At 32.2% G+C, this 21,005-nt stretch overlaps 1 protein-coding gene across 1 annotated transcript in view; it reads right to left on the bottom strand.

Moving 5' to 3' along the window:
- Positions 1–1,745: 1,745 nt before the first annotated feature.
- Positions 1,746–21,005, bottom strand: part of LOC133203067 (fibrillin-2-like) — a 37,246-nt gene continuing 17,986 nt past the window's right edge. Inside the window, exons 20-61 of the mRNA XM_061338934.1 lie at positions 20,749–20,862; positions 20,515–20,628; positions 20,310–20,423; positions 19,492–19,605; positions 19,125–19,238; positions 18,925–19,035; positions 18,555–18,665; positions 18,341–18,451; positions 17,217–17,330; positions 16,698–16,811; positions 16,149–16,262; positions 15,784–15,897; positions 15,583–15,696; positions 15,381–15,494; positions 14,437–15,243; positions 14,038–14,151; positions 13,774–13,887; positions 13,058–13,171; positions 12,733–12,846; positions 12,517–12,627; positions 12,172–12,285; positions 11,075–11,185; positions 10,750–10,860; positions 10,400–10,510; positions 9,884–9,994; positions 9,553–9,663; positions 9,192–9,302; positions 8,948–9,058; positions 8,670–8,780; positions 8,294–8,410; positions 7,933–8,043; positions 7,510–7,626; positions 7,233–7,345; positions 7,070–7,140; positions 6,727–6,902; positions 4,500–4,615; positions 4,177–4,244; positions 3,663–3,898; positions 3,362–3,474; positions 3,184–3,254; positions 2,887–3,098; positions 1,746–2,048 (exon numbers count right to left, since the gene is read on the bottom strand). Of these exons, the coding sequence (XP_061194918.1) occupies positions 1,831–2,048; positions 2,887–3,098; positions 3,184–3,254; positions 3,362–3,474; positions 3,663–3,898; positions 4,177–4,244; positions 4,500–4,615; positions 6,727–6,902; positions 7,070–7,140; positions 7,233–7,345; positions 7,510–7,626; positions 7,933–8,043; positions 8,294–8,410; positions 8,670–8,780; positions 8,948–9,058; positions 9,192–9,302; positions 9,553–9,663; positions 9,884–9,994; positions 10,400–10,510; positions 10,750–10,860; positions 11,075–11,185; positions 12,172–12,285; positions 12,517–12,627; positions 12,733–12,846; positions 13,058–13,171; positions 13,774–13,887; positions 14,038–14,151; positions 14,437–15,243; positions 15,381–15,494; positions 15,583–15,696; positions 15,784–15,897; positions 16,149–16,262; positions 16,698–16,811; positions 17,217–17,330; positions 18,341–18,451; positions 18,555–18,665; positions 18,925–19,035; positions 19,125–19,238; positions 19,492–19,605; positions 20,310–20,423; positions 20,515–20,628; positions 20,749–20,862 (5,702 nt within the window). The 3' untranslated portion in view covers positions 1,746–1,830. The remainder of the gene's footprint in view (positions 2,049–2,886; positions 3,099–3,183; positions 3,255–3,361; positions 3,475–3,662; positions 3,899–4,176; positions 4,245–4,499; positions 4,616–6,726; positions 6,903–7,069; positions 7,141–7,232; positions 7,346–7,509; positions 7,627–7,932; positions 8,044–8,293; positions 8,411–8,669; positions 8,781–8,947; positions 9,059–9,191; positions 9,303–9,552; positions 9,664–9,883; positions 9,995–10,399; positions 10,511–10,749; positions 10,861–11,074; positions 11,186–12,171; positions 12,286–12,516; positions 12,628–12,732; positions 12,847–13,057; positions 13,172–13,773; positions 13,888–14,037; positions 14,152–14,436; positions 15,244–15,380; positions 15,495–15,582; positions 15,697–15,783; positions 15,898–16,148; positions 16,263–16,697; positions 16,812–17,216; positions 17,331–18,340; positions 18,452–18,554; positions 18,666–18,924; positions 19,036–19,124; positions 19,239–19,491; positions 19,606–20,309; positions 20,424–20,514; positions 20,629–20,748; positions 20,863–21,005) is intronic.

The raw sequence follows: 21,005 nt of genomic DNA, 5'->3' as shown, positions 1-21,005 counted from the left end.
GAACATGAGAGAATATAAAACGAAAAAAAAATCAAACACTTATAGCAACTCCATGACAGTATGGGTTCTTAGAGTGTACAGGAGCCTTATATGTTTATATTATCATAATCATTATTTTTACGACCCAATCACAGGCATGCTCTCGGTAAATTCTATTGATTTACATTTTTATTACCATAAAAAATAATAATTGTCATTGCTTTGATGTAGATTGTCCATGGGAAAAAAATCATTTACATTAGTATTCGCAATATGCAAATGTTACCGGTGTTTTAAATATATCCACCAATGCTTTTCGGTGATTAACTTTCTTCTATTTTCGTCAGCTATATAAGATATTTACTAAGAAAAATTTTCATTACTAAAGTTTCAGTTAAAGAGAACAATCAAAGAAGAAACCGTTTACAATTTTATTTTTGATTTGTGCCTAAAAGAACTATAGTATGATATTGCTTAAGCAAAAAAAAAGTTTCTGCAAACAGCAGATTAAAAAGTTTCTTGTAATAACAACAAAGGAGTAATAACTAATGCTAAATGGAATTCATCATAGGATAATTTCAAGTCTCAAATCTTAATACTGATATATTAACTTCTTTAAAATGATCCCAAACAAAAAGAATCATTTATGTCCTGCGATTTTTCATTTTTTGATACACAAATAGTTCACAATACAGGTAAGCATAGAAACCACAGAAAAACCAGTAAATCTCCATCAAACTTATAGAATGCAGCTATTATATTAATGGTTCATCTGGTGTACGTATTTATAAATCTTCACACAGTAAGCATGTGATGGGTGTTCATCTGCAATACTTCTAATACTGACATATCATGTTTATTTTACAGTGACTTTTGACAGATAAAAATAATAGAAAGTGATCTGAAGTTTGTCATTTATTATACGCAAATAGATTACAAAGTAGTAAAGCTTAGAAACTACAGGCTATAGGTAGGCAGTAAATAATTGAATAGGGAACAACAAACCAGGAGTTGCAAGGAAAACAATTAGAAGTGCTAAACTCATGCTATTTTAGATTTATTTGCATAAGGAAAGACCATGCAGCGTTGAATATTTTTATGAAGCGCCTGTAATAGAAAATTGACATTTACGATGTGTTTAAAAATGAAAAATATAAGAAGTTACTTAGCGAGTACATATGACCTTAGGTCAACTGTACTCTCTCTGCAGTTTCTTAACATCGGTTTTGAAAAATGAATGGTAATATAAGAAAACATTTCTTCGCGTGTTATCAAAAACAAAACAAAAAAACCTAGATAATTTAATCATAACACATGGAAGTAAAATTCCAATTATGAGATTATTAGAAATATAAATGTCATTTGCATGATACTTTATACAGTAAAATTATGGAGCTGTCGTCATTATATAGTTTAAACCATAAATCGAGACCAAATTTATAGCAAAATTAATAAAAAACACAAAAGTCATGTTTAATATATCCTTCTTTATTTGGTTTCAATATGTAAAAAAATAAGAAAAGTGAACATGAAAAGACTTATATATATATATATATATATATATATATATATATATATATATATATATATATATATATATATATATATATATAAGACTTGAGTCCAACACAAACCGCACTTATGTAGTGCAAATATTTAATATATCACTGATAACAATATCTGAAAAGCACATTTGAGATAAACTGAAATAATAACAACATATTTGATTCAATTCTATATTATGACAAAAAATCATGATGCAATGAAATAAACATGAAAGGTTAAATAAATATACAAAAATGAGTCCATGAATCTGGATTTCTCAAACAATATAACTCTTCTCTTTTACGGTTAACATTTTATGGTACCGTCGTTGTTATCACACTGGTTTCTGTCCGGGAAAAATACGGTGTTTCCTGGACATTCAAAGAGGTAAGAGATTCCAAAGGAGCATTTATAAAACTTGTGACAGTTTTCGGGAACGGGGAGGTTAGCGCTGTTTGGAGCGTCTTTGCACGGATCTGTCACTAGCGGTGCAGCGGTCAGGAGAGAACTGGGCGTTGTAAGGTCTGGGGAAAAACAGGGATATATCATTATCTTAACTTTACGCCAGGTAGCCAGTTATCATTTTAAGATCTGGCTGTATCGTAATTTACTTTAAATATAGTTCTAGATTGTTAATGTTTAATGAGGTAAATAAGCAAGAATCCAAAGTTTATTTTTGTTTCAAAAAAGTTAATTGTGAACTTCGTTCAATCAATATTGCATGGCATACAATACACTGCGTCGTTGATAGATAATATAATAATAATAATAAAACCCGTAATGATAAATAGAAATAATCTTTAAAGATCAGTAGAAAGTTTATAGTTTTAGTATTAACTGATAGTCTGATTGTAACCTTGGCGTTTCGACCATCAATATATTTGTTTCTGTGTGCTAGCTATAGTGAAATGAATTGGCACTCTGTCATTTATTTTTATATGAATTGGTAAAAAAATTCCTTTGTTTCAGTATGAGGACCAAACAAAAGAGATGTGACCGTTATATCTACAGTTTGAAGAAATACTCTAAGTAAACGAAATTCAGCACACAGTGAGCATTTCACAATTCAAAAAAATGTATATTCGTGTTGATTGAGAAATCAAATACTATGTTTCTTATACTCAAAAGTATATCTTTAATTGCAAACCCAACATGCAAAGATTTTTGCAAATCCAACATTACTGCAAAATGAATCTCCACTTTTACACTGTACCATAGATAATATATTTTTAATTTTAAAATTAAAAAAACGGTTTTCCTAAAAAAAACTTGACAATGTGTATTGTTATAATCCAATCATATTTGACAAATTTTAATCATCTATAGACAGTTAATTATTTCTTGCCTATTGTTAATACATACCTGGTGGCAGTGAGTAAGTAACCGTGGCCTGATTAATGGCCAGGGAGTCGTCAAACACTGCCAGTGGACCAACAATTATTGATATCTCTCCATTAACTATTGCTCTAGGAGCATTCTCTATGAGAATTCCGTATATAAATTCCTGAAGAGTAGGATCTTGTGCACCCTTAAACTGCAGGATAAAATTTATCTTATCTCGTCCATTTTCTTGGCTGTAAAAAAGGTAAAATATGCATGAGTAGTACCACAAGAGGTTTTTCGGTTGCATTTGTTACTTGTAAAATATCCAGTACTTACATAAAAGCCATTACTTGACACAGTTCATAAATATTCCTAAATCGGTCTCGAGTAGAGTATAGGTCTGTTAACTGCAAAACCAGAAAGATCGTTATGATATGAAGCAGAAAGTACAAATATCTCCCAATACAGCTATTTAAAACTCGAAGCAAGCGATGCAAAGCAGAATTCTACTCACATATTGACAGAAGGGGTATGCCAAAGCCTTGAATTCTTGGGATTCCGAGTTTGCTAACTGCTGTGTGTATGTCAGATTTTTTAAGACAAACGTGATGTTTATCAATGTTTTCACTGCAATGGAATGAATAGAAAGGAAATCATATTAAGAAATTTTTTTACCAGTTCTGCCTTTATAGACTCGAATACACTCGAATAATTAAGGACGGCTGTTTCTCCCAAACAACAGAAAAGATTTTTTTTTACCATTTTTTAAAACCATTTTTACCATTCTCTTTAACGGAAGAACAAAGATTACTCACACGGACTTTCCGTTGTAATGGGAGCAGAGGTAGTTGTAAAATCTGTTATGTTAATAGCGATGTTGTTGTATCCACGATGCAGATAGACAAATTGAGAACCAATGAACATCAGATCCAAATTCTCAACGTTGTAATGTGGAGCTCCAACACTGATCACGTTAGTTGTCATGTCACGTGACACTGTGTCGGTTCCATTGAACACCATAATGAAGGTCAGGGTGTGTGGTGCAACGGACCTACAGCATCAAAATATTATCAGCTTACGGAAATCTTGTTTTCAAAATTATACTTTTATATTTTTGATGACTTAAAAAATAATACATAAAATATAATATGTATAAAAAGTTATCTACAAAGATCATGAAAAAAAAGAAAGAAACAAACCCAAACACATTTTCTTTTAAGTGACTGGACATACTTTGGTGAAATATGCAAATATACTTCCAGAAAGCAAGTGTATTAGCAGACTTAAATCCCATTATTTTTTTTTAAATCTATATATGGAAAAACTTACCCAATATGATCAAAGAAACAGCGATAATATCGAGACGTCAAATTACTATTTTGAAAGAAAGAGTCAATCTGCAAATAATCATTAAAGTAGATAATTTATGCAATAATTGATTATTCAAAAATGAATTTTAGAAGTAGAATATCTTTCTGGTTAATAATGTAGCAAAGGTCTCAAAACGAATCATTAAAGCAATATACTATCAAAATGAGACATACATTTTATGGTAAATCATGTCAACTTTTATTTACGATGCGCTTTAAGGTAAATTTCAGATCCAATTAACTTTCTGAAAATCATTAATATCGACTGCAAGACATACTTACATCATTGCAGAACGAGCTTTCAAAATTTTTAAACTCAGTAGAATTACTATTCGAGTACTCGGGTTTGTATTGGAAGTCATCATATATATACATCGTCATATTCGTGAGCCAAGAATCTGTATAAAATTAAAGCAAAAGCATTAGTAACCAGTTTTCAAAAAGAAATCGTTAATGTGTATACAGTATTAGTCATGACTGTGATATAAATAATTTATAAAAGATTGAAATTCATGCATTTGATATGAAAAGTTTTGCAAATAGTCATGTTTTTATATCTGAAAAGTAATAAATTCTTAAAATTAATTAAATAACTCGAAATATTATAGGATAAAACTTATACAGATTAGTACAATTGATATGTATGGTGGCATATTTATGCCATCCACATATTTTTATGTCAACATAAGATATCTCCTCAAGTCATGATAGCTATCTCGTCAAATCAAGATAAGTTGCTGGTTTTATCGAGATACACCAACTTCTATCTCATCTAGTCAAGATAATCTATCACATTTTGTTGTGAAAGGTATCTCGACATAACGAGATAATTTATCATGTATCATGACTAAAATTGTTGCGTTGACAAGTACTGCCTCTTCATAATTGCAGTCACGATAACTGTATATGTATATGTACATATACTAGTATATAAATAGATTAAATGTAATGTGTGCCTCGGTCATTTTCCAATGAAATAGGCGGACATCTTCTATCAAATTGTTTCTCTAATAAGTATTGCACGCATAATTTCAAAGGAATTCAGTTTGAACCAATTAGCAAACCGTGTACTTTGTTTTCAGTAAAATGAAATACAAGTACGTGTGAACCAAACCAATGAGCTTTTTACTTAATTACTATTAATATTTGCAATTATTAATTCAATAAATGTGCTATTCAATTAAATAAACGATTTTTTTTGTTTATCAGAGATCGATACTTGGCTATAATATTATTGTCGGTAGTTTTTAATAAATGATTGACTCTTTGCATTAATTGTTTTACTTATGCCATGCCAGAAACAAAGAAAGGACCAAAAATGGAAATTGTGAATTAAGTAAATGGGTTGTTTTGTTTCATATTTACCGAAGAAAGTTTATGGAACGGTTTATATTCAAAAATCTTTATCTCTTAAAAATTATATTCCTCCAATAGACAAATACAAAAATTGAATTAATTCAATAGAGTGATGAATTTGAAGAATAATTTCAATAAAAGAGATCCGTATAGTTTCACTGGAAAACGACTGAGACACCCGTAACACGTCATCTATATAAATACATGTACATATACATACGAGTATACAGTTATCGTGACAGCAATTACGAAGAGGCAGTACTTGTCAACGCAACAATTTTAGTCATGATACAAGATAAATTATCTCGTCATGTCGAGATAGCTATTGCAAAAAATGTGATAGATTATCTTGACTAGAGGAGATAGATGTTGGGATATCTCGACAACTCCAGCAAGTTATCTAGACTTGACGTGATAGTTATCTTGACTTGACGCGATATCTTATGTTGACAAAATTTATCTGGATGGCATAAATATGCCACCATAGATATGACCAAAAAATCATGATAATCAAATTTTAAAGCTAAAGCATGGTATCTTCTATTAATAATATTACATTGAGTGCAAACATTTGCACTGTAAGTCATGTATATGGAATACTATTAATACTAACTCCAAGAGATTAAAATGATTGTATTGTTAGGGAAATAAGTGTGACCTTGGGTTCAATAAGATTAAGACAGAGGTAATGTTCTTAAGACTCCATTCAACAGTATTCAATCAGAATTATCAATACAGAAAGTATGAGAACAGAATTTCGTGACCATCTATATTATTCAAACGCCTTAAATAATATCAATGTGAAGTCAGTATTACATTTTAGTATATTTGCAGAATTGTTTTCAACAAGCTATTCATACGTGACGTGCAATGTATTTTCCTGATTGAAATTAAAAGTCCACATTTTTCATGTACGTTAATTACTTCTTTTATTGTCAAGGAAAAATAAATTCTTCCCAAACTGGTCATCAGAATTTAATCTTAACGCAAATTCTTGATGTTAAAAAAATCGTAAAATATGGAAATATATGCTCCATAATTTGGTTAACATAAGCCTCTGATTTAAAAAAAAATGTTTACGAAAATTGCATATTAAGATAATCTTATAATGAAAATAACAAGAATCTGTATTAATAATGCCTTGAAATTTTACCGTGTGCTATTCTGCCTGACACAATGAGAATATCTCCTATTAAGTGAACAATATAGTTTAGGTATCTGTATTCCCGAGTCGTTTCAAATATTGCATCTCTCAACTGTACATCAAACCCAGAGGTGTAGTCATGTCCTCCCAGTGTAAGCACTACCGATATGTTCAGAGGGTCTTTCCTTAAAATTAAATAGACAAAATTCAACTTGCATGCTATACAAACAAACACTGCAATTGTTATTTCTAGATCTATATTTTATATGAATAGTAATTTGTTGATTAAAATGAATTTTATCAAGTTTTCTTTTTACATTGGTCATAGGTAAAGTAGATGGTTTTTGCTTACCCAAAGGACACGACCTTACAATACAGATACCCAGGGTAGTCCGCAGCACGGAAAGCGAATATGATGTCTACCTATAAGTGGAATTAAAGTTGTTGATATTGTTTAAATATTCTTATATCTTTTCGACAGAACCTTAAAGCTATTGTTACATTGTTTTACTTACATCTCGACAGAACCTTCCAGCATAGCTTTGGAAAATTATTGATGAGTTATCTGCCAGATCGTCTACCCACGGGAAATTAACGATATAAAATGTCAAAGTGATGTCTGTAATATCTGAATTGAATGTTAAAAGAGAAATTTAAACGTTTTTTTATCACAAAACTAAAATAAATTTTCATAAAATACAGTATAACATCCACCAATGTTAAAAATAAATGTAAACGTTACTTTATCATAAAAATAACATATAATTGCATAAAATACAGTAATATACCCACCAACTAAGTCACATTTGTCCCCAGACAGTCCAACCGGACATTGACAATAAAAAGATCCAGCAGTATTAACACAAGTGCCATTGTTCACACATGGTATCTGGAGACATTCGTCCACATCTAAATCAATAGTAAAAGTGTTCTAAGCGTACAGATGAATAAAAGGATATTATTACTAAATCTTAAAACACGTCAAGACCTAATATCTGAATGATCTATTTCAAAACTTATGAAGCATATCAATATCTGCCACTAAATCTGAGGTCACGTTTTGATAAGTCAGTTAAAAAAATATGCTTACCAATAAAAACGATTCAATTTCACGTCAATAAAATTGTGAAAGCTAATCCCATGCATCAAATATGAATCAACTTAGATGAAGATAACACTGTTATATAGATGAGGTTTTCAACACTTTGTACAAACCTTGACTACAATTGGTGCCTGTCCATCCTGCCTCACACAAACAGGAATAAGAACCAAAAATATTGGAGCAGTTGCCATGGAGACAAGGAGAATTAAGGCACTCATCAACGTCTGCAAGGCAAAGACAATACAATGATATTATTATAAAATTATTTTGTATCAATCTTTACTAAAAACTTTGAATTTTTACAGTTTCTACCAAGAAAATCGAAATACAGAAAAACTGAATCAGCTTTTGCATCTTTTTACTCTTATCTAGCTAGATTGAATATATAATTATCAATTCCAAGACCCAGAAACAGTATAAACTTGAATGAACCAATGAACTGATGAATGTAGGAGGACATCTGGATTCCCGTACCTGTCCTACAAGTTATTCCAGTCCAACCTGCTGGACACGTGCATAAGAATGTTCCATCGACGTTTGTACACGTTCCTCCGTTAGCACATGGTGCTAATGTAATACATTCATTTATATCTGAAATAAAAATCCACACTAACTCAAATGTATCCTATAGCTATATCCAGAATGTTTAAAATGCGTCTCTAACAGAAATATTTATTTTTCAAAAGCTAAAAATACGACAAAAATTCTTATTGCTCAAGTGTGTATTGAGAGATCAAAATTTTAAGTGTCATAAATATTTTCATGTTAATTGACTATAATTGTTGCATCATTTAGAAAAAGAACACTTCATTACGGTAGCAATGTTGTTTAAAAAAACAATTTGAGTAACCTTGATCGCAGTTCTGCCCTGTCCAACCAGGATCACAAGTACATCTATATGTAGAACCAGTGTCGGTACAAGTGCCATGTACGCAAGGGTTATTGGAACAGTGATCAATATCTAAAACAAATATAAGAGGTACCATTGAGAATTGATAGATATCTTACATTTTACATGAAGAATGTATCTTAAAACGTCTATTAAGTTTGGCACTAACAGTTTCTTTTATCAAATTCAACACAAGTGGGACTGTATTTAGCTGTTTTGGGATTGTTTTAATTGGATACCTTGATCACAGAGAGTTCCTTGCCATCCTTGGTTACATGTACACCGGAAGGATCCCTCAGTGTTAGTGCAGACACCATTATTACAAGGTGTTGATTGACACTCATTGATATCTTTGAAAAATATAATGTAAAGTCAATTTTCAATTTTCACATTAATTTTTTGGATCTTAAAAAAAGAAAATCAACAATATGTAATCAACAAACGGTTGAATAATTCTATCAACATATTTAATTAAATTGTTACCCGTGTCACATAAAATTCCTGTCCACCCTGCATCACAAGTACATGTAAATGACCCTAGAGTGTTGCTGCATTGCCCATGTTTACACGGTGATTGTAAACATTCATCGATATCTGCAGTAAATGCAAATATTATAAAATATAAACTTGCCAGAATAAACTTGCTTTTAAATTAATCTACTTTCTCTCTTTTTCTTTACTAAAGACAATTAATAAAATGAGTATAGATGTTTTGTATGGAAGAAAGATAATCTTTGCCAAATTTTAAGAGAGCAGTACAATTGAAGGCAGATCCCTTTAGAAATAAATTCTAACTTTGTTTTATCATTTTTTTGCAATTTTTCTAGTATATTAAATGTATAACCTTGGTTACACAACGATCCAGTCCACCCTTGTTCACAAGAACATCGAAATGAACCAAGTGTATTTGTACAGGTGCCATGAACACATGGATTGTTTAAACATTCATTTATATCTGAAAAGAAGAGAAAAATATCTATATCAAGTCAGAACTAAACATAATTTTCTCCATCAATTTACTAAGTACCGGTAAAACTTCGCAGAAGATGAAGATAAACATTGTGTCAATATTAAGTATGGCAAAATTGTGAAAGCTTGTTAAAAATTAAATACAGAATTTGGTAGGTCACATTGTTTTTGAAAGATTTGAAAATAGATTAAATAAATAAGTGTACCTTGATCGCACAAAGATCCAGTCCAGCCTTGTTCACAAGAGCATTGGAACGACCCTTGAGTATTAGTACAGGTACCATGTACACAGGGGGTACTTAAACATTCATTTATATCTAGGAAAGAGAAGTATACCAATGAATAAGATACGTTTTTAAAATGTTGTTTCATTATAATTACCGATCCCTCTACTACTACGGTAACACTTATCAAATCCCAATATTGTGTTTTCCAAAGTTATTCCTATTACGTTGAAAACTTTAAGTCCATTCATTAAATTCTATTAAAATTTGTTGAATCCGGAATATTATTTGATTCAGCAAATTTCTACGGAAACAGTTGCGTCCGGATTAAACAAGTATTACTCTATATTCAAAGTAATAACATTGAAAAATTACAATCCAACAATAAAGTTTTTAAAATCTAGTTTTATCTCTATAATTTCCCCCGTGAAAAAATTCAAATTAGATCTCAATGTTGCAGCTGTGTAATTTGAATGATTAAAATGAAATTGGAAATACCTTGGTCACACAAAGATCCAGTCCATCCTTGCTCACAAGAGCATTGGAATGATCCTTGTGTATTAGTACAGGTACCATGTGCACAGGGAGTACTTAAACATTCATTTATATCTAGGAAGAAGAATACATAAAATGAATCAAACAATTCTTCTTAAAGAAATTTTGATGATAGCAACTATATAATGAAAAATAATTTTACGAAAGTCAATAGAACTACTTGTCCAGAAATTATATGAAATCTTTTAAGCTATTCACTGTACCTGTAGTAATAAAATATCAAACATTTAATAATTTGAATAAAACATATGAAACTATAATGCTTGTGAATTTCAATAAGGCTTGTCAATTACCTTGATCACACAGGGCACCAGTCCAGCCTGTGTTACAAAGACATTGAAAAGATCCCACAGAATTTCTGCAAACACCATTGACACAGGGGGAATTCGTACACTCATTGATATCTGAAAAAAATCAATTTAGATATGAAAGAACACGCCAAAATTGTAAAACATCGGCAATGTTTAAATATTACTTTTTTGTGTGGATAGTAATAAGAATCACATATTAAGGAAAAAAATTGTCCATTTAAAGAAAAAAATTACGATGTGATTTTTCATAAATATTCGGTTACCGTATTGTGAGAAATATTAAGAATATTATGAAAATATAGAATACCGCTATCACACAAAGTTCCCGTCCACCCGGCTTCGCAGGTACACAGGAAGTATCCAGGTAAGTTACTGCAGGAACCATGTACGCACGGTGAGGCTAGACACTCATTGACGTCTAAAACCAGAGGGAAAAAATATGGAATGCAATAGACTATTTTTCATATTAACGTTGCTATGAAGAATATCGCCATTGTGAAGAAACTAGTTACACTAAAAAACTCTAGAAATTAAGAAAATTTAGATTTTCACAGGTGAGGCCAAAGTCCTAGAATCTTTACGACCATGGTACTACGTATTTGTAATCTGGGATAGCATTTTTGTTGCATTTTGACAGATTGCATGGATAATGAGCAGTCCAGACAAGGTCACAGATCATATTCCACCTACGTTCTCAACCAAAAAATCATAAGAGATTTGCGACAGGTCTGACAAGATCCTTCCATCCGTTCAGCATATTTAGAACACTTGTTCGTGATGAAAGCAGATCACGTAGTCGCGTGATTGCAACAGCCTTTACCAACTGAAGGCTACGTATGCTACCTGAAACACGACATCTTAGTCGGTTGTTATTTGCTGGCATGTGTCAAATGACACAAAACGGCTGAATTTGCAAATGATCACTCCATGATGTAATTAGGATTACCCTGATCTCTCTTTTAATGCTAGTACATGTAGTATATAATTTTCTTTTGCAAACCCAACCAACATATATGCTGAAATGTCAATGATATTACTAAACATAATTTGCGTAGTTCGTTGTGTCAAAGACTCATGAAGACTTGATGGTACCCCGAATCAACAAAACTGACAATCCGTTTTTACAGGCTTTGACTAGTTATGAGAAGATCAAGCACAAGTTGCTTAATTTTTTTTGTGTTTTTGGTGATCCAAAATGTTACAACACCTGCTGCAACAATGACTTACTTGTTGTCCCTTACGATTTAAAATTGCAAGTAAAAAATTTTGTAAAAATGGCAATTTACACCTGAGGGAACATCTGATGTCTATTATAATCTCCATGATCAATCAAATATCATCTTTTGGATATTTGTTTAAGTGCTTTTAAATCCTACCACTATTTTTTATCAAAACCATTTTTACCTTGAGTACAGTTTTGTCCTGTCCAACCCGTCAAACAAACACAGCTATGTGATCCTGCGTTATCCACACATGTTCCCCCATTCTGACAGGGGTTGACCTGACATTCATTTACGTCTAGTATCAAAAAATCAAATACAATATTAGTTTTTGAAAGTTTCATATGTGAAAGAAGCCAAGTCTCTTGCATAAACATCAAACAAAGTATCAAAGTACTTAATGTAGGACAATGTACCGTAATTATAATAAGAATACGGTCTGTTAAATGTTGTGAAATAGGGTATTAATTTTAATACATTTCATACAATTGTCTTGTAGATGATTTATGACCAAGCGAATTTTCTGTACCTTGATCACAATAACGTCCTGTCCATCCTTTATCACATATACACTGAAAGGTTCCAGGAAGGTTATTACATGATCCATGGACACAAGGCAATGTTGCACATTCATCAATATCTGTTTCAAAAGAAGAGCCCATATATTTTAAATGGACATTAATTCAAGAAAGCACGCACCGTGAGGGTCTAACATCTTTAAAATCAAATCAAGAAGATCGTGTACCTTCTGAACAATTTCGACCTCTCCATCCCTGTGCGCAAGCACATGAATAAGACCCGGCCATATTTAGACATGTTCCTCCATTTTTACAAGGTGTTGACAAGCATTCATTAACATCTATAAAAATAAAACTATACTATTAAAGATTAATATCTCATATTTAATTATTAAATAAAAAAGGGATTGTGGGTGTAACTCGAGTTTATTGGAAATAGAAGCATCCTACAAATTAAATAATCAATGTAAAAAAAAGAGATGTTATGAATAACTGCAAAATGCATAACCACTCGTACAATGCTGGTCATATTCCCTTTATTTTGACACTAACCAATGTCACAATTAATGCCAGACCATCCTTGTTCACACTGGCAAACAAAGGAACCATAACCATTGGTGCATGTGCCGTGAACACAAGACAGCGGCTCTAAACATTCGTTGATGTCTATGTAAAAGAAAAGTTTGTCAACCGAGAAATCGAAAGAAAGAACTTTTAAATCCCCTGTAGAAGTTCAGATTTTGACAAGAAAAAAAGTCTTTTTTTTAAAAAAAAAAAAACAAAACAAGCAAAATAACAGAAAACTGAGGTTCTGTCTTTTTTAAGCATATCTTTAAATAAAGTAAATCAAGTTTTAAAACGTAATTATAAAATTACAATACCTCCTTCACATTTCTGGCCAGTAAAGCCTGGAGGACAGGCGCAGAAGAAAGTACCAGGTCGGTCATAGCATGTCCCACCATTCAAACAAGTATCAGGGAGACAAACAAGAAATTCTATCAAAACAAGGACAAAGACAGTTGAGATCTCTTTCTATAGTTTTGCAAATACTGTAAACCAACTATTATTCGCGTCATCTTTAATTCGCGTTTCGTCAGTTTGAAGTAAAATTGATAGAACAAATAGGGTATGGGATCAGTTTATTGATTCATACATCACTAAAACTCGTAAGATACATTTTGCACTTTTTCCGAATTCATATGTGATTTATCAACAAATTTTGGAGGATTGTAGACGTCTTTCATAAAAATTAATTTTAGGTAGGTTACCATTTTCACAATTGGTCCCTGTCCATCCTAAAGAACACGAACAAACATACGACCCATATGTATTCAAGCAAGTTCCTCCATTTCGACAAGGATTTGCTTGACATTCATCTACATCTGCAAAGAATTAAACTTCATTACTGTTTCTACAAATTGAATTTACCGAATTATTGCATTGATAAACAAACTGATTTTATATGTTAAGATATAAGTTCAAGTATCAAAATTGATATTTTTAAAATTATTTTGTAATGGAGTTTTAGACACCTTTGGTACAATTTGTTCCTGTCCAGCCTGGAGTGCAGCTGCACTGGTATGATCCATTACTATTGATACAAGTCCCTCCATTCTGACAAGGATTACCACTGCACTCATCTCTGTCTGTTAAAGAAAGAAAAACAATTGAAAATAATTCTCACAATTTTCAAAATCCCTCAAACCCTGTTCAACAAAAAGAGAAGTAAGATGTTCTTCCTTTCTGAAACCATCTTTTACCGAGCAAACACAAGAATATCATAGTCCTACAAGATTTATTTACCTACTTTTCTTTTTTAAAAAACAATTTGCAAGACAGCAGATTTGTGCATGTTTTCTTAGACATTTCAAGATAAAGTATTTTATCAATTACTCAACCCTTTTATTGAAATGAAAGGTGTTGAACATTACCCAATTTACAGTTTTGCCCAGTCCATCCAGCTTGACAAATACACATGTAGGATCCCATCAGGTTAATACATGTGGACTGATGAAGACAGGGGTTATTATCGCATTCATTCTTGTCCAATTCACAATTGTATCCAGCGTACCCATTGCTACACTGGCATTTATAGTAGCCCTCCAAGTCAATACATGTGGAATTGTGCTGGCAGGGATTCTGTAAACACTCATTAATATTCTGACTGCAGTCATTCCCAGTCCACCCAGCACCACAGGTACAGAAAAAGGAACCCTGGGTATTGGTGCAAAGCCCACCATTATAGCAAGTTGACTGACTCGCACATTCGTTTACATCTTGTTCACAGTTAGACCCTGTCCAACCAGGATGGCATTGACACTGATAAGACCCTGCAGTATTAATGCATGTCCCACCATGAATACAAGGACGAGAAAGACATTCGTCAACATCATTTTGGCATCTTTCTCCAATCCATCCTTGTACACAGTTGCAGGTAAAAGAGCCTTCAGTATTTAAACATGTTCCTCCATTTTTACATTGGTCTGGGGTGTTACATTCATTGATATCCGATTCACAATGTATTCCAGCCCAGCCTGGCCGACAATCACAGGTGTAGGAACCATTGATATTGTTACATACTGATCCATGTAGACAAGGGCTGTTCAAACATTCATTGACATCAATTTCGCAATTATTTCCAGTCCATTGTGAGGGACATTGGCATTGATAAGAGCCAGCTATATTGATACAAAAGCCTCCATTTTGGCATACATTGTTCACAAGACATTCATTGATATCTGAAAATAGCAATGAATTTAATATTGAATTATCAGTGCGTTATCCTTTATGCAAATTATTGATACATTAATATTATACTTCGATTTTAATTCTTTGCATATTTTTGTTAAATATTCAAAGTAAAAAAATATCATACCAGTTTCACAGTGAATACCAGTCCAGCCAGTTCTACATGTGCATGAATAAGTTCCTTGTGAATTTTGGCATAGACCACCGTTTTGGCATGGAGAACTCAAGCAATCGTCAACATCTGTAAAGTTACATTATTTGTAAGTTTATATACACTGAGTAAAAACGATTAATGGAAAAGAGTCAAGATAGTTCTCTTAGTTTATTACCCTGCTGGCAAAGTTGTCCTGTCCAGCCTTGTGCGCACTGACAGACATACGATCCAGGAAGATTTTGGCAGGTGGCACCATTAAGACAAGGTGATGTCAAACATTCATCTACATCTGAACGAAGGCAAAATGTTTACTTTGCATGTTTTCTCATGATTTTGCTTTAATTTTCTATTTTATAAGGAATTTAAGCTATTTTACCAATTTCACAGTCCCAGCCTTGCCATTCCTTTGGACAAATACAAACATATGATCCATCGGTGTTGAAACACTGAGCATTATGCTGACATCTGCCTTCAGCACATTCATTTCTGTCTGCATTAACAAGAGTAATTAACATTGTCATTCACAAAATACAGAAAAATATTGACTTCCCCAATCTATAAATAACACTTTCAGCTCTTAAACTTGAGATAATATGGAGAACTTTTCTTATTAGAATGGCGGGATAATTAAAAGTTTAACAGGTAAGTCGAAGTAGAACTCTCACACTGTTATATATCTTCTGGATTATTTTGCTAGTATATCTTTGTTTTACCATGATGCTCTTGCAAGACCTCGATTACCTTGCTCACAACGTGATCCTGTCCATCCGTCTGTACACTGACAAGCGTAGGAACCATTTATGTTGGAACAGGATCCTCCATTTTGACATACGAACTGTTCACACTCATTCACGTCTGCAATCATAATTGAAGTGCACATGGAAAGAATTTCAACCACTGTATCTCATATTCGTGTAAGCAAATGATAAAATCCCTAAATTCTATTTTTATAAAGTTTATAATGCATATATCTTTTAAAGTTTTGCTTTTTTTAGGGCTTTGTTTTTTATTATTAATATTTAAGAAGATTATTCAATTTCGTACCGGAATAAAACATTTTACATGTACATTAATTTTGGGGTGTATTGTCAACATACCGTATATCGTATAAAAATCAATTTTATCATTAAATCGAAATATTTTCGATACCTTTATGTTTAAACTGCTTGATTAGTACTAATATGTGAAATTACACAGCTAAATAAGACGTTTCTCTCGATAATAGGATGACTGACACTTTATGAATATAATATATATCGTAGATGTTGAAAAAAGAGAAATGGAACGTACCACTTTCACAGTTTTGACCAGTCCAACCCTGAGTGCAATCACATCTATAACTTCCGGGAATATTCAAACAGGTCGAGCTATGTTGACAGGGGCCATATTGACACTCATCCACGTCTATCAACAATAAACAAATGTCAAGAAAAATGGAATTGCAGATCGCGTTGTTACTGACGGTAAATTCGAAATTACGATAACCTTTGTAGGAAAGATAATGTATATGCTATTAAAACATGTATTTCTGAACCCAATGTCAGTGACATTTCTTGCAATTGAGTAGGATCAATTTAAATACATCTTTCAACCGTTTAGCTTTCCTCCAATTTCAATGTGTTCATAGTCGATTACCTTGCAAAGTTAAATGATGCAACGCTTTCCTTTCTATTAAGGTACATGCATTTGTCAAGTGAAACTCCTAGATACATGTAATGATGATCAAAAATGTACAACTTACATTGTATATCTTAAACACTGAAAATTAAATCTTTGTTTAGAAAAAATGATCATTCTTAGTATACACACCGAGATGACAGAATTGCCCCGTCCATCCTGCAGGACAATTGCAGATATAGGAACCAGGTAGGTCTTGGCAGAATCCACCATTCTGGCAAGGTCCGGAGGTACACTCGTTTATATCTGAATTCAAAGATAAGTAAATTAAAAAAAAGGAAAGATGTTTAAATTATTTTCATATGCTATTCCTTCGACTTATGTTTGAAAGTAAATCGACATTTCTATTTCTATCCCAATGCCAATGATAGTTCTGCGCAAAATATCTATGTTTTCCATTGACAAATTAATAACTATTTAGCATAAAATATGAGCAACTCTTTCATTGCATAATTTAAAAGATGAACTTTGGTTTAATGTCTTTAAGTTGTATTATTTTGATTTAAAATTACTTCTTTTTTAATCGTCTTTTTAAAAGATAGATTCATGTGGTCCCATCTAATACGATTTGAAATGGAAAATCAACAAATAACCATATACAAAAACGAATGAATAAATATATAAATAAATAACGAAAATATGAAGATAATGAATTATGATCAATCTCATAAATCTTGTGATTATTACGAAATGTGAAGAGGTCAAAAACATGAACCCCTGTAAATACCAGAGATAAGAGGAGTAAGTATCCCCTGTCGACCGGGCACATCCGCCGTGTTTACACTGTATTGATCAGGTTAACTAAGTAATCAGTATAAAAACAATGGTCTAACAACTGTTATGAAACATATCAGTCAAAATTCGACCCAACATTAGATTGTACATATGCAAAAAAAGGTCAAAATTCGACCCAACATTAGATTGTAATATATGCAAAAAAGGTCATGATGACGTAAATAAAATTGCGAAATGCTGATTCAAACGACAGTTGAGTGCCATGTATCATCAATTCATTGAACTTACTTAGAACATGCTCTTTCATATCGAATCGGTTTTGAGAAATGTAGTAATTTTTGAATATCTGCTTCGTTAAAAATATTTTTAAAAAAACCAGGTCGGTTTATAAAGAAGCACATTAAGTGTCCCTCGTAATCCCAACGGATTGTTGGAAGCCTAGTTTCCAAAAATTAAATTAAATGCAATTTTTGTTATTTATCCGAGAACATATTTTGTTATTCATATGACAATATACATACTTATATCACAGTTGTTCCCCCTCCAGCCACTATGGCAATTACACTGATACGACCCCTGGGTGTTGCTACATGTACCGTTAACACAGGGGAAATTGTTACATTCATTTATATCTACAATTGAAAAGTACATGAAAATTTCATAATTTAGACAACACATTTATTTCTAAGAAAATCGTCATCATACACTGGTTATCAGCATTACACTTGACATTACCGATATCACAGTTAGCTCCAGTCCACCCAGAGTTGCACTGACAAGTGTATGACCCGATGTTATTACTGCAAGAACCGTGCACACATGGCGTTGTCAAACACTCATTTACATCTGAAAATATCAAAACAAAATATTCTATACCAAATGCATGCGATTTCACTATAATTACTCTTTAAATGTTGTTAAACGTTTAAAGAAGAAAACAGAAAAGAAAATTCAGACTAGAATAGGAGAAGATGTTCTGAATAGAAAATAACATTGTGTATTTCTGACATGATTTTCGACTTGAATAACCATTTACGTAAATGCACATCAAATATCGAAACAAAATTCTTTTACATGCACTTTTTTCTATAGGTAAATGCTTTACCAATATCACAGCGAACCCCTGTCCATCCTAAGTAACACGAGCAGAAATAACCTCCATTGGTATTCAGACAAACCCCATTCTGACAGGGATTGTTCTGGCATTCATTTAAGTCTACAAAATTAACATCAGCATTAAACGGTATTGTTTGACAAAGGTATTGATGTTTTTATTTCACATTTTTTTTATTTCTCAGGCCTCACCTTGTTCACAGTGTTGACCGGTGAATTCGCTTTTGCAGGAACATCGATATGATCCGTCTGTGTTCACACAAACTCCTCCATTCTGACAAGGGGAGGTTAAACATTCGTCTATATCTGAAATAATTTTAAAATATTTTCAGAACACATTAAAAAAAGGAAAGTTTTGGGATTTTTCAGCAATATGCTTTATTTTTGTTTATAAGATATTTTCTTATCAACAATAAGACATTTTATAGCGTGCTTTGAAAAGTAGCCATTTGTAAGGGGAAAAATGAAGTCTAAAATGAAATCATATATCTTTTCTTTTCATATTATTTATTTATTATTTTGAACCATAACGACACATTTCTTTGAATGTGATTTTTACCTAATTCACAGTTGACTCCAGTCCACCCTGGCAGGCATTGACAACTGTAATTACCAAGGCGATTGACACACCCACTGGCATGTTGACATGGATTCTGGTCACATTCATTCACATCTAAGTAAAATATTGATATTTGTAAGTATGATGGGGTGTACACGCAAGTTTTACGAAAAAAAGCATGATTATTTAATTTAAAATTTTAACTGTGAAAGTAAAATATATTGCGGTGATTTTTAACTTCACAATGTTCGCAATCAAAGAATTTTCTGCGAATGATAAGCTTTTGTGAACATTGTGGACATCACAGTAGCATTTATATATCAAATACATTAACCACATACCATACGGTTTTAAAAAAAACACGTTTTCCTTTTCCAAAAGAGTAAAGTAGTTAATCATTGGAAATCATTGGGAAACTCGAGGTTAATACCAACCAATAACAACTAGTCAATGAATAATTTCGTGTAATATTTTAGTATTTAATTACTAGTACCAATTATGAAAATAAGAAATATTTAATACCCGGAAATTCAATGACTGTGAAATTAAATTCAACGTGAAATATATCAACATAGAAAATTTTAAATACGTTGAAATAAAAACGTGACAAAATTTTACTCCTTATTTTTAAAACAAATAGTTAACCTATTGAGCTTATATTATATCTGACATTGAAATATCATAACGTATGCAAAAAACAAATATTTACGGTGCTTTTGAACACGTATATGATCTTTTTGAGTCTCTCTCTATGTTACAAAGTTTATTTCATCAAATCTCTAGAAAGGTTTGGTTGAGTGCTAGAGAAATCAAATTACCATTATTACACAACGGGCCTGTCCACCCTGCAGGACAATTACATACATAGGAGCCGTCAGTATTAACACACTGAGCTCCATTGGTACAAGGCGATGTTGCACATTCATTAACATCTGAAAAAGGAAGAATATTTGCCGTTTTATAATTGTCTGATGAGGATGGAGAGATTTTCTGAAGAGTATTTGAAATTAAAGCAAGTTCTACCAATGTCACAGTTTGTTCCTGTCCAGCCATTTTTGCAAGAGCACACATATCCTCCTTGAAAGTTATCACACCTACTTCCGTGGTGGCAAGGTAGGTACAAACATTCATTAACATCTGTAAATAGTGTTATCTTAATATATAGAAATTAATCATAAAATAAATATTGCTTTAAATTCAAAGCACTACTTTTTCGCAAAAATATGAAGCAAGAACATATGAAATGTTATTCATTACCGATATTACAATCTTGTCCTGTCCATTGTGGTGAACATGAACACGTGTAAGAACCAAGTGTGTTGCTACAGGGACTCAGGTTTTGGCAAGGATTCAGTAGACATTCATTAATATCTTATGGAGAAAAGAGAGAAAAAGGTTGTATAGAAGCATTTTATAATTGTGACATTTCTAAACTGTGTAGCTAGTCACAATACTTTCTTTTGATCTATAGTATTCAATTTTGCGTTTTTCAACTTATTTATATATTTTGGTCC

The sequence above is a fragment of the Saccostrea echinata genome, unplaced genomic scaffold (genome assembly GCF_033153115.1).
Source record: "Saccostrea echinata isolate AGI-Se365-2 ecotype Australia unplaced genomic scaffold, CSIRO_AGI_Sech_v1 ptg000047l, whole genome shotgun sequence".
Taxonomy (NCBI): domain Eukaryota; kingdom Metazoa; phylum Mollusca; class Bivalvia; order Ostreida; family Ostreidae; genus Saccostrea; species Saccostrea echinata.
Note: the sequence above shows the minus strand (reverse complement) of the source record. Positions and strands in the feature narration are given on the sequence as shown.